Below are 13,443 nucleotides of genomic sequence, written 5' to 3'. Positions count from 1 at the left end.
GAATGTGGGCGACCTCTAGAGGCTTGGAAAAGACAAGGAAACAGATTGACTCTGAGGCTCTCTGGAGGGGAGCGTGACTTGAGCCCAGGGAGATGGCTCCAGGACTTGGATGCGTGGGGGTGGTTTTCAGCCACTGCGTTTGCAGTGCTTTGCTACAGCGGCTGCAGGGGGCTCACACCATGGGTACTGTGTTGCCAACACCCCTTAGAGCTCTGGCCCCTGGGGAGCACGTAGCTCTTGCCTGTCGGCTTCCGTGCCCTGGTGTTGGCCTCACGTGCGTTGCCTTCTTCCAGGTGCCAGGCTCTCAAGTGTCTGGAGGGGCAGATCCGTCTCCTTCATGCCTGTCAGGCACGTTCTGGTGTCTGATGCTCCCTGTGGAAAGATGGGACCAGGACGGTTTTGTTAAGTGCTGGACTTGGAAAATCCTGCAAACAACTCCCGTATACCCTTCACCTCCACGAACCGATCATTAATGTCTTGCCGTTTGTCTTATCACTCTCTCTCTGTTGCTGTCTTCTGTATGAACCACAGGACTTGTACACCTCATGCTCCTGTCTTCCTGAATACTTGAGCAGCTTTTTTTTTTCCTATGAACAAGTTCATTCATGTAGCAAAATCACAGAGCAGGGATCAAATTCGGTCAAGGTAGCATCAGTGCCGTGCTGTAATCTGATGGCGATGCCTCATTCCCATGTTGCCCCTGGTCCCAGGAGAGTCCTTTTGTAGCAGTGCATTTTTGTTTCAGCGCTGAAGCCAGTCCAGGGTCACACATCGCATTTAGTTGTCCGACTGTTTGATTGCATTTCCTTTGGAACTGGTCAGCCTTTCTATATCTGCCTGTGGCGTCCATGCCTTTGAAGGATTCCAGCTCATTATTTTGGAGAATTTTCCTCTGTTTTGGTCCCAACCATGAGGCAAGGCCCCAGGTGGATCCCATGATGTCAGTGTGTCCCATTATTCGTGAGGGCCACCTCCATCCCCTGGGTCAGTACAGTCTGTGCCAGATTTGAAATTACCCTTTCTTCCTATTGTAATGTGTAACTACTTTATGGGTGATATGTATCCACTTGCTCATGAAATGTGAGTTCTGCCTGATTTGGAAATGACTTACTCATTTTCTCAGCAACTCTTGATTTTTTATTGTCAGGATGACTAGTGTGACCATTATATATATATCCCAACAGTAGTCCATGCAGTCCCCAGGGCTCCACCCCATCTCTCCCTGTGGTTCACCCGGCACCTCTGGCCTCCTGGCAGAACGAGGGCTCCACTTCTCCTTTATTTGCAACAATTTATGGAAACTCTTCTGTCATTTTACCATAGAGAGCAGCTTGGTTCTCTTCTGTATTTATTTCGTGTAGACATGAGCTGGTGCATTCTTGCCTTATTCCTTGTGGTCATGAATTATTTTGGTACCCAAAGTGTCCCAGATTTGGGCATGGCTGTCCCTTCGAGCTGGCTTCGGTGTCATTTTGACAGGTGCCCATCATGCTTTGAGCACTTCCTTACTTTCTGGCTCAAGAAAATGGTGCTGACTCACCTGGCTGTTTTCCTGGCCCAGCTGTGGACTCAGCCATTCTGCAGTAGGCCCTGGCTCCCTCAGTGGGACTGGCATTGGGAAATCAGGGTCTGGAGCTGTCTTGGACTTGGTGCTACTGTGCTGCCATTGCTGACAGGCTCTTCAGTGGAGCAAGCTAGGAGAAGTATTTGCATGTCTTTGTGTGCATGTATGTGATGCATACTGATTCCATGTACTGCATGTGTGTATACACGCGTGGGAAATGTATTTCAATATCTGTCTGAAACTGTGTGTCCATTCCTACTGGACCCTCCTCTTCCTCAAAGCCTTCACCTATCTCTCCAACAGCAGAAAATCAAGAAGCCCCCTCAATGGATTAACTCCTTTGCGCCTTTTTCCAATAGGCAAAAGCAGTTGCCGAATCACTGCTGCCCACCCCCGTGGAACAGGATCTCAGGAGAGTCCCCGAGCTGTTTGAAGCCCGTTCGGTCTTTAAGCTGAGCGTGCACTGAGGGCTGTGCGCTGGTGTCAGTGCCTTGGGCACGGTGATAGCATTCGTTTGAGATAAGGTTGATTTATTTCTGGTGGCATTTGGTGGGGTTCCCCATCTTTATTGGGGTGATTTTACTTTCTGAGTAACTACAGCTAAGCCAAATTCTACAGGAAGGTAGACTTGGAATATGACTTCTCCCCCACATCCATTCTACCCACATGTGCCTACTTCTTGAACGTAACCAAATGAACAGGTTTCCAGTTTATTTCAGCCAAGCTAAGCAGGCTTGTGGGTGCTGCATCTCCTTTCTTATATAAAAGGTACTATGCTGCACATGTTTACACTAAATTTTTAAAAATTTATTTCATTTATTTGAAAGATAGAGTGACAGAAAGAGACAGGGAGAGATCTTCCATCCCCCGGTTGACTTCCCATATGGCCACAATGACCGGGGCTGGACCCGGCAGAAGCCAGGAGCCAGGAGTTTCATCTGGTTTTCCCATGTGAGTGACAGTGACAGACACATTAGCAGGGAGCTGCATTGGCATTAGAGCAGCCGGGATTCGAACCAGCTCTCCACTGTGGGGTGCCGGTGTCCCAGGCAGTGCGCTCCACACAGCGCCGGCCCCTGCACTTAATTTTTTAAATGTGGTAGGTTCCTGGGACTCACCTCATGGCGTCTCCTCTTTGCAGCAGGCTGCTCTCTGCCTGGGACTGTCCCATGCTTCATTCAGCTGCTGTCCTCTGTGTGGGCATTCAGGTTATTTTCAGTATTTTGTAGCTGTAGGCGGCGCTGCAATGAGTAACCATGTGTACCTTTTTTATTCGTTTGTTTTTACTTTGGAAGCAGTCTTCGTGGGCGATTGCTCACAGTGGGATCCCATAAGTGTTTTACCTCCGGAATTCCCGTCCGCCGTGCAGGGGGTCCCTGTGTCCCGTAGCCTACAAGTGCTGTCGTGTTTGTCGTGTTTTCTGGCTCCTTCTGATCAGATGTGTGAGAAATGGAATCTTTTTTTTTTTTTTTTTTTTTTTTTACAGGCAGAGTGGACAGTGAGAGAGAGAGACAGAGAGAAAGGTCTTCCTTTTGCCGTTGGTTCACCCTCCAATGGCTGCCGCGGCTGGCGCACCGCGCTGATCCGATGGCAGGAGCCAGGTACTTCTCCTGGTCTCCCATGGGGTGCAGGGCCCAAGCACTTGGGCCATCCTCCACTGCACTCCCGGGCCAGAGCAGAGAGCTGGCCTGGAAGAGGGGCAACTGGGACAGAATCCGGTGCCCCAGCTGGGACTAGAACCCGGTGTGCTGGCGCTGCTAGGCAGAGGATTAGCCTAGTGAGCCGCGGCGCCGGCCTGAGAAATGGAATCTTGATGAGGCTTTATTTTGTAGATTTCTTACTATGAGTGAAGTTAAGCATCTTCAATTTTAAATCATTTTTAAAAGATTTATTTATGTATTTGAGAGGCAGAAATAGCGAAAGAGAGAGAGTGAGAGAGAGAGAGAGATGGAAACATCCTCTGGCTCACTCCCCAAATGGCCACAACAGCCATGCCTGGGCCATGCAGAAACCAGGGACCTGGAGCTCCATCCAGGCCTCCCACGTGGGTGCAGGGACCCAAGCACTTGGGCTGCCTTCTGCTGCCTTCCCAGGCACATTAGCAGGGAGCTGGATTGGAAGCAGAGCAGCTGGGACTGAAACCAGCACTCAGATAGGAGATGCCAGCGTCACAAGCCACGGCTTGACCTGCTGCACCATGACAGCGGCAAACTGTGTTACGTTTCTTAAAACATTTTTTTTTTCCAGTGCTTGCTATAAGCCATCTTTGGCTGTTAGTGTTTTGTTTTTTTACTTTTTAAAGTGAATTTATTTTTACTTATTTGGAAAACATAGGGACAGAGAGAAAGAGAAAGCGAGAGAGAGATCATTTGCACGGAGACCTGAAGGTGAAGAAGGGAGGGGAGAATGTTCTGGGCTGAGGAACAGCAGGTGCGGAGTTCCTGAGGTGGGAAGGAGCTCTTTCTGTTCGGTGAATTGACAGATGTCAGTTACAGCTGGGTTGGAGGGAATCTGGGGAGGGACATGCGAGATGCGGCTGCGAGCTAAGCCCCCCACAGGTTAGAGGAGGAACTTGGAAGCCACTATGGAGTTTTGAGGAGGGCGAGACAAGATCACACGTGCAGTCTGAATCAGTGCCGTTGCTACCTGGGGTAGCAGGGGGCAGGGAGACCACTCAGGACGCCGTGGCAATGGTCCGAGTGAGAGCTGATGGTGGCCGGGAGCAGAGTGGACGTAGTGGATATGGAGGGTCCTGTCGGGGGAGAAGAACTCTGCCTTTAAGTAAAATAAATCTTAAAAAACAAAACAACAACAACAACAAAAAAACCTGAGGCAGACCAGCCCGTACCTGAGCTCAGCGTGTGCCCTTACCTTTCTATTATATTTATTTTTGAATATGAGCAAGGTTTCCTGACTTCTGAACTGTTGGGAAAAAAAACAAGTGTTGTCTCATTAAAACTGCATTGCACACTTATCCTGAAAGGGAAAATAAAGCCCATTAAAGTTTTATACCTGACATGGAAAACTATTAAAGATTCATAATTGCAATAAAACTCTTTCATCGAATTTGGATTTTCATTGTGGTGATGCTGCCGCCAGCGGGATCCTCACTTGAAGCCACAAAACCCGTTTCAGGGCAGCCTTGGGGAGGCGGCGGGGGAGGCGGAGAGGCAGGCGGGGCCGAGGCCTCTTGGTGAGCACTTTCCCGGCACGGCTTGCACCTGCCCGCCTGTCCCAGGAGGAGGGACTCCCCCTCTCTGGCTCCGCACAGGATCAAGTTGTTGGCTTGCTCCCGACAGCCTCTGGCTAGGGAGCTCAGAGCTCCTGTCGCCTGCTTGTCTGTTTCCAAGTTGTCCTCACCAGGCGTGAACAGAGTCCCTACTGTGTGCGTGGTAGAAGCCCAGGACCAACTGGGGAGAGGTGGATGCAGGGCAGGCTGGCTGGCTGTTATTACAGGAGGCATGGTTGGTATGGGTTCAGGCATGGGTTTTGCAGGCTGGCGGCCACATCCCAGCTCTTGTCACTTCGCTTCTCGGCCTCATCCTTCTCGTCTGTAAAATGGGGAGAGTGGTGGGTGCTTCATGACCCCAAGGTCAGTGCATGAGGTCAGCTGAAGCTGGAGGCGGGGCCGAAGGAAGGGTAGAGGAGCTCAGAGCACGTGGAGGGCACCCTGCCGGGTAGCCGGCCTCACGCTGCAGCGGTGGGTGATCCGGCTCCCAGCACGAGGGAAGGAGGACTTGGAGTGGGTGAATTGCTTTCCCAGTGGCAGGGGACAGTCACCCAGGCACCCAGGGTCCGGCAGCCTTCCCCCACCCCCATGCTCCTGTGCCTGCCTCCACCCTTGGGCAGCGAATTCCCTGCCTGCTCGTGGTTGGCCAAGTTCAGAGGATCTCCGTGTCCTGCCCTCGTTCAGATCCCTTCGCTTCCTCCTCCCAGGGCTGTGCATGACAGATGAGTCCTTCCCTGGCCTTGACCCGCAGGGCACGCCCATGGCCCGCCCCCACTCCTCCTCACTACTGATAAATAGGACGCCATGGTGACGAGGGAAATAAACTGCCTGATTCACGTCTCCTTCTGTGTCCTCCTGCCAGCGCCAGAAGTGGGCTGAGCAGTGACAGAGGCCTGCTCATGCATTGCCATCGCTCCTGTCCCTGGGAATTCGGGGGTGCCTAAGAGGGTGCTGTCAGTTAGAACCAGGGTCTGTGCCTCTCCATCGCAGGTCCGCACAGAGGAGTCTCCCAGCTGCAGGAGACCCCTCGGAAGACCCCAACACCTGCAGCCTCTGTTTGCTGCCCATTTGCCACTGCCATCTGCAGGGAATCCCCAAACAGAGCACGTGGCGTTCTCTGGGAGAGAGCAAGATCACGCCCTCTCACTGCCTGTCCCCCCCCCCCCAACCTCAGATCGCCCCGACCGAGGAGAGGGAATAAGAGGGAAGTGACATGGGGAGAGGGAGGACAGGTGGCCCCATCGCTCACCGTCCACTGATCTCCTGCAGACCAGCACTGTGCCAGGAGAAAGGCAGCCCAGGTGGGAGGAAGGCTAGGGGGCGGGTGGGCTCCACTGCTGGCTCCGTGTTTGCTTCCTGTGTGATGAGTGACCTTGAACTGGCCGCTGGACAACTCTAAACCTGTCTCTTCTGGAAAGGAAGCCAATGAAGAGCTTAGCTCGTGGCTTCAGCCTCTCCTGTCTCAGGCTCTGTGGTCCCATTTGATTGTCACAGCTACCTGGGAGTTGGTTGAATCACACCCATCTTACAGATGAGAAAACTGAGATTTGCAGCACACCTGAGTGCTGTGGGCAACACGCAGGTAGTATGGCATGGTGGCCTGGCGTCTGAACGAGGGGCTGCGCTTGAGGGGCAGAATGCCACACCCCCCTGGCCACTCAGGGCTGCTGTGAGAGCTAGGGGGACGGGAGTAGGTTGAGGGTAGTTTGGGATCTGTGAATCACCCTGTCCTGACAGGGCTTACAGAACTCTGGCGCTTTCCAGCAGGTGGAGCAACTGAGAGCGCTGGGCACGCGAAATGGCCCAAGTCAGACCACCTGGGCTGCGGGGAGACCCTGGAAGCAGCCTCGAACAGATCTTGGAAAACAGACCCCCGAGGAAGAAAAGACAGCAGCGCCCTGCAAAGAGATTGGGAAGATGGGTGCACCGACGCCCGCTCAGCAGGGGCTTCCTGAGTCCGACTCCCGTTTCCCAGCCGCTCCCCCGCTGGATGACCTCACGCTGCCTCCTGCAGATCTGGCGGGAATGTATCTATTTGGCAGGCCTGAGCGATAATGTGGCCAGCACAGCAAAGCTGTGATTTCACGGCTGTTACTGCTGAGGGTGAGGTCCGGGGGTGCTGCGTGAGTCACAGGACTCAGGTTGTGTAAGGGACAGGTGCGGGCGCAGGGCGAGGGGCAGCACTGCAGTGTGGACACCAAGGCACCGCCTCAGCCCCGGCCCGAGAGCCCGTGGCTGCAAGGTCACCGACACCCCTTCTCCAGGGCTGCCAGCTGTGGGCGCACTGAACAGGCTGCACATTGAATGTGGAGTTTCAGGTCAACAGTGAGCCTTTTTTTTTTAGACTATGTATTGTGTATGCAGTATTTGGGACATACATTATATTTCCAAGGAATTGGTTGCTTATCTGAAATTCAAGTTTAACCGGGCATCAGTGTTTTATCCAGCTGCCAGGGAGAGGCTGGTGGAACAGAGTTGGTCGCTCCCCCCCCCTTCTCCCCCAGGAATGCACCTGGGGGCAGAGTCTGCAGGTAGGGGACATCCTTATGTACCTGGTCTCTCCAGCGCTGGTTCCTTCAGTTAAACTGTGGGGATGGCATAAAGTGCATGAAAGGAAAGATTCAAATTGGTTCCCTTAGTGCAACGAAGGCTAGAGCTGTAGAGGGAGATATTAAGCAAACAGTGGCTGCCCGGCACAGCCTGGACTCCGGCGTGGAGCAGTGGGTGCTGTGGGGAGGACTGTGCGGGCAGAGACGGAGATACAGCTGCCCCCCGATCAGGGAGGGAGGCTGTTTAATGAATCTGGTGCGAGTGGAGCTGGCAGGATGTGTGTTTCTCCTCCACTCTCAGAAAGTCCTGGGGGCCTGGGGCGGGGCGGGGGAGTCTCCTTCACTGCTGCTCTGCTTAGCATCAGAGAGAGAGGCCAGGAGGGGGCTGTGGAGGCAAAGTAGGAACTGTTGAAATCCCCACCTCCGTGCATAAGCACACATCGAGCGCCTGCTGGATACCAAGCCTGAATCTGTTGTTGGGGCTCCTCTCAAGAGGTATACAAAGAGACCAGCTAGGACTGCCGAAGCTCCAGGGGCCCAGGCTCCTCACTTAGGGGGCTCAGAGCCACAGAAGGGAAGGAGTTACAGAAATCTCTGGGGGATAGGTAAAGGGTGTGGCATTCGGAGACAGGTGGGACAACGGGCGTGGCCTTGGGACACAAGCTCTGGTGACCATAAAACTGAGAGGGCAGTCCTGAGCCAGGACCCCTGTTTTACACCCAAGGAAAGTGAGGCACAAAAGCTTGTTGAGGGGCTTGTGGGGGCCACACGGCATGCAGTAGCAGAGCCAGGATGTGTGAACCCAGGTCGGTGGGCCCCTGAACCATAGCAGTTTGCTGCAGGGACGGTCACTGGGGATTTTTAAGCAGAGAGGAGCATCCCAAAGCAAGAGGGTGATGAGATCCATCTGGCGCTGTGGCTGTAGGCTGTTTAGACGTGAATGCGCTGGCTCAAGAACCTCAGCGGGGGCAGCCGGGGCCCAGGGCCAGGCTGCTGGCATGGACAGGGCTGAAGGTTGGAAGGGACTTGTTGAAGAAGCCACTCGGAGACCGCAGGGCAGAGTCAGTGCTGGGGTCTGGCGTTCAGATCTAGCTGCTGCAGTGGGGCCAGGGAAGGGTGGCAGGACAGTGGGCTTGGACATGCTGGACTTGAAGTGATACCACGTGGTCCCCGCACAGAGCCCCTGGCAGCAGCCCTGGAAGTGCGAGGGCCCAGCCGCCCCCTGCACGTGCTCTGTGACCGCAGACCACGGGCTTGCCCTCTCTGAGCCTCCATTTTCCCCTGTTTATGGAGAGCAGCGATGCCTCTTCTGTAGGATGTTGGGGGCGGTGTGGCAGGGGAAACGTGTCACGATTCAGACAGGGCTGGCGCCGGGCAGTTGGCCCTGCTGGGCTGGGGCAGAGAGGCTTGTGGGAAGGAGCGCCTTACTCGCACGATCACTTGTCACTGAATTCCCACTGTGGGCCAGGCCCTGGGGAAACAGTGTGGAGCCGCTTGTGGAAAAGCCGGTGACAGCACCCAGCGGAGGCCACTCGCACCGTGAGCGACTCGAAGCAGGAGCCAGTCGCCCCACGCAGCGCAGCGCCTGGCACATAGTGGGGCTGCAGCAAATGTTGGGGGGACACTTGAAACCCAGCACAGACTGCCCACTGTGCCTGGGTCCTGGACACCCAGTGTGGCTGCAGGTGCAGAGGGGAGAGGTCAAGTCTGAGTTAGAATCACTTTCTGTCCCAAAAACTCCCCCGGTGGGGGGCCAGACAGTTCAAGGAGAGACAGGAGCCTGGGGCCAGGGTTTTGGCTCTCAGCCTGGTTATCACATCGCCTCTCAAACTCATTTTACTTGGGGAAACCCTGGGGATGACTGGGGGGGGGGGGTCGCTCACGTGCCATCCGCAGGTTGGAAGCTGGGGAGAAGGCGGAAGTACTGAGGGTGACAGACCTTGGGCGGCTGCCCCAACAAGCCCCGGTGGGTGGGGCTGCCCCTGGGCGGCCCCCACACACCCAAAGACCATCTCGCACTGCCTCTTCTTCCCTCCCGACTGCTGCTTCCATTTTTGTCACATATTTATTTTTATTGCAAAGGCTGGGGTTGTTTGCAGTTTTTTGCCTCTCTTTATTATCCTTGCATAAAAAATGGTTTTTGTGTTTTTTTTTTTTTACATGATACAATAAAGCTGCCCACTTGTGGTAGGATTCCAAGTAGTATATATTGCTCTAATGGGAAGCTGGTTTTCTCATTTATGGCTTTAATAAATTAAAATGTTGCTTACAATTTAAGGTGGTGTAAGAACGCATGCTTAGGGCTAAATTCTCAACAGTGTCGAAGCATGGAAGAACACAGAAGTCTGACCTCTTCCCTCTCCACTTCTACCCGCACTGCAGCCTGTGCAGTGACTTATCTCTGGATGAGGGGACCCTGGGGGTGTCGCTGTAGACCCTGCAGCTCTTGCTCGGGGCAGCGTGGGCTCATGGTCAGAATTGGGAGGCCAGCTCTGCCGCTGACTTTGCTGTGTGACCCTCGGGCATCTGCACGACCTCTCTGAGGCTCCCGGGAGGAGGAGGAGTGTTGGGGGTCAGCGTCCTGCCAGCAGCCCTGGTGACGGTGTGTGTGGTGGTCCTGACAGGTCGGGGACCAGATTCTGGAGGTGAACGGGCGGAGCTTTCTCAACATCCTGCACGACGAGGCCGTGAAGCTGCTCAAGTGCTCGCGGCACCTCATCCTGACCGTGAAGGACGTGGGGAGGCTGCCGCACGCCCGCACCACCGTGGACGAGACCAAGTGGATCGCCAGTTCCCGCATCACGGAGATCGCCGCGAACTCTGCAGGGTGTGGCCGCTCGGCGTGCTCTGAGCTCATGTCTGCAAGCCAGGCAGCCCCTTCCCAGCCCCCCCCCCACACACACACACCTGCTCACGGGGTCCCCTTGCTTTGCAGGGCCTGGCCTTGAGCACATCCTTTGCTCCTGCTGGCCTCAGTTTCCCCGTGGGAAGCGGAAATGCATGATCCCATTCTCTGCTTTCTCTGTCCTCAGGCAAACCCCTTGCCTCACTCTCGGTCCTTCCTGGCCACACCTGAAATGTGGGTGTCGTCCCCCTGCCCCGTCCCCAGCTGCTGCTAGTGAGGGGCCTGTGAGGGAGTGGGAGCGACAGGGTCTTGGACATCACTGAACCATGACGCATGAGCCAGGCGGCTGCACAGGTGCTGACAGTGCACTGTGTTACCTGTTGGGCCCCTGGCAGCTGTGGCCCCCAAGCCAAACACACCCCAGAGCAGCTCTTCTCGCTCTGCTCCCCCCCCCGCCTTTCTTCCACCTGCACTATATGATGCCTTTGAAGATATCAATGGCCAATTTTTTTTGAAAAATCTTTCCCATAAAAAATCAGGTCTCAGCCAGCGCCATGGCTCAATAGTCTAATCCTCCGCCTTGCGGCGCCGGCACACCGGGTTCTAGCACTGGACGGGACACCGGATTCTGTCCTGGTTGCCCCTCTTCCAGTCCAGCTCTCTGCTGTGGCCAGGGAGTGCAGTGGAGGATGGCCCAAGTCCTTGGGCCCTGCACCCCATGGGAGACCAGGATAAGTACCTGGCTCCTGCCATTGGATCAGCGTGGTGCACTAGCCGCAGCGCGCCGGCTGCAGCGGCCATTGGAGGGTGAACCAACGGCAAAAGGAAGACCTTTCTCTCTGTCTCTCTCACTGTCCACTCTGCCTGTCCAAAAAAAAAAAAAAAGGGTCTCCAGCTGCTGCCTCACCCTCAGGAAGTCGGGCACCTGGCACCCACTTTTTGGTGTGAAAAACATGGGCAGGAGCCAAGCCACCCACAAACTGCATCTGGGCCCTCCAAGATTCCCGTCCCCGTCCTGCCGAGGGTTGGGGGCCCTGGTGCAGGGCAGTCACCCGTGCCCTCTGCTGTCTCCAGGTGTTGCTGGCCTGCTCCTGTGGGGCTGGAAACAGCCTGAGACCCCGCCGTGTGGGTGCTGGGGGCTGGGAGCCGCCCATCTGGCCAGGGGTTCATGCATCCCCGAGGAACCCCTGGCCTGAGGCCGAGACGCTGTGGTTTTCTTAAAGCTTCTCCCTGCCTGTCCCTGGTGGGAGCCAGTTGGGACCACTCGGATGTGCACCTGAACATGCTTGTCTTTCTTCACAGGTTTCCCGGGGACCTCACAGCAGAGGGGACACACAAGGTAGGGCGTTCTCCATCTCGGGGTGTTGTGGGCTTCCTCACAGATGCCCGGGTCAGGAGCTCGGGGCTGGGCAGCAGGTGCCAAGTTGACTTTGGCACAGTGTCCCCTGTGAGCCTACAGTCCCCTGACTGCCCTTGCATCCCCCGTCCCTGGTGTCCCTGAGTGCCTGCCAGGTTCCAGCGTCACCCCTGGCCCCAGGGTAATGTCAGAGAACAAACAGATCAGGTCCCTGCCCACATGGAAGCCCCACCCAGGCAAGGACAGAGATACACAAACCGGTGATTACACAAGGTGCTCAGAGCCATCGAGGTGGGCTGCGGGGGATCAAGAGAGAGGTAACAGCGAGGCCAGACCTCCGTGGGGTGGGAGGGCAGAGGGAGAGGGAACCACCCCTCCCCCGGTGGTAGCAGAATTCTGGAGCTGTGAGCTCATCGCTGAGTGGAAGTTCATGGGATCAGAGTCTGGTGGGGGCAGGGGTGGAACACAGCAGGTGCCAGGGCCCTGAGGCAGGGAATGGCTTGGCTTGCTGGCAGAGCAGAAGAAGGCATTTGTGGGAGGAGCTGGGAACTAGCGGGCAGCTCATGGGATGGTAGGATCACGTGGGTTTGGGGAGTGGTGAGGGCGTGGCTCCTAACCTGAGATAGGAGATAGCCCTGGAGGGCTGTGAGCAGGAGCCACACGGCAGAGGTGCTGTGCTTGTGGCTAGGAGATCTTTGCAGCAGCTCCTGCCATTGATAGAAAGGGTCCCGGGGGCCCAGGGGAGACCTGACGGCGTCTGGGACACAGTTGGCCACATCTGAAGAGATGACAGAGGCAGAGGTGCTGTGTGGGTGCTGTGCCCTGGCTGTGGCCACATGGGGGACATCCATGGGGCTTACTGCGTGTGCTGACACCACCCGGGGGCCGTGCGGACCGTGCCACCCCTGTGTAGTGCTGCCACCGGCTTGGCCCGCTCGCCTGGCCACAGAGCAGCTCAGAGTCACCGGGCTGCTGTCTTTCTGTCTTTCAGCTGGGATTTTACAGGGGCCCGGTGGGCTCGCAGGTGACCCTGAGCAGCCTGGGAAACCAGGTGCGTGTGCTGCTGGAGGAGCAGGCTCGGCACCTGCTGACCGAGCAGGAGCGCGCCACCCTGGCCTACTACCTGCACGAGTACCGTGGGGGCAGCGTCTCCGTGGACGCCCTCACCATGGCCCTGTTCGAGCTCCTCAACACCCACGCCAAGGTGACACTCTGCCCTCCGCCCTCTGCCCCCAGCTCCTTGCCCGAGCACCTAGGAAGAGGCAGGCCTGGACTGAACCCCAGGCAGAGACTGGGATCCAAGACAGCCCCCCCGCCCCATCCCCAGGAAGCTGTCATATCGGTGGGCAGTGGTGTGGTGACTGCTAATGCAGTGCCTTTCAAGGCTGAATGCGTTGTAGAATCCCCCATCCACCCACCTACCCATTCCCCATTGCTCTTAAAGCAGCGCCGGGCCCCATCCCAGGCTGGCCGAGTCCTCTCGCCTGTGCACGGCGCCAGCCAGCAGGGCTGTGCACAAGATCCCCAGGGCACTGGGCCTTGCAAGCCTCCAGCTCTGGTGCAGCCACTCTGAGGCCCAGAAGTGTCACAGAAGAAAGGGATGGAGTCCGCTGGGGGTGGAGTATGTTTTGGGAGACTTAACAGAGTGAATGTGGCGTGGAGACAGGTTGCGAGAAGGGGGAGCCAGGGTCTCCTGGGGTGACTCGTGCAGGTATGTGCCTGCAGGAGGCAGGTGACGCTGGGCCCCGTGGCCGGGCACAGGTGTTTGGGCTTTGTCCTGAGAGCACTGGGAAGCCATAGAGGGTTACAGACAGAAGGTCTGATGTGTATTCAGCAGGGGTGCAGGGGGTCTCACCTCCTGTGCTGGAGGACTCCAGATTGAATGCCCTGCCTGTCTCC

The 13,443-nt window shown here is 56.2% G+C and overlaps 1 protein-coding gene across 6 annotated transcripts in view; it reads left to right on the top strand.

Annotated features, from left to right (window-relative positions):
• Nucleotides 1–13,443, top strand: part of WHRN (whirlin) — a 91,941-nt gene that overhangs the window by 57,468 nt on the left and 21,030 nt on the right. For all 6 annotated transcript variants that reach the window (XM_017350103.3, XM_051842688.2, XM_017350106.3 and 3 more), the window contains 3 exons: nt 9,967–10,169; nt 11,490–11,526; nt 12,536–12,748. In XM_017350103.3, the coding sequence (XP_017205592.2) occupies nt 9,967–10,169; nt 11,490–11,526; nt 12,536–12,748 (453 nt within the window). The remainder of the gene's footprint in view (nt 1–9,966; nt 10,170–11,489; nt 11,527–12,535; nt 12,749–13,443) is intronic.

Source organism: Oryctolagus cuniculus, chromosome 1 (genome assembly GCF_964237555.1).
Source record: "Oryctolagus cuniculus chromosome 1, mOryCun1.1, whole genome shotgun sequence".
Classification (NCBI taxonomy): domain Eukaryota; kingdom Metazoa; phylum Chordata; class Mammalia; order Lagomorpha; family Leporidae; genus Oryctolagus; species Oryctolagus cuniculus.
The sequence above is the reverse complement of the archived record's forward strand: the minus strand, read 5'-3'. Positions and strand labels throughout refer to the sequence as shown.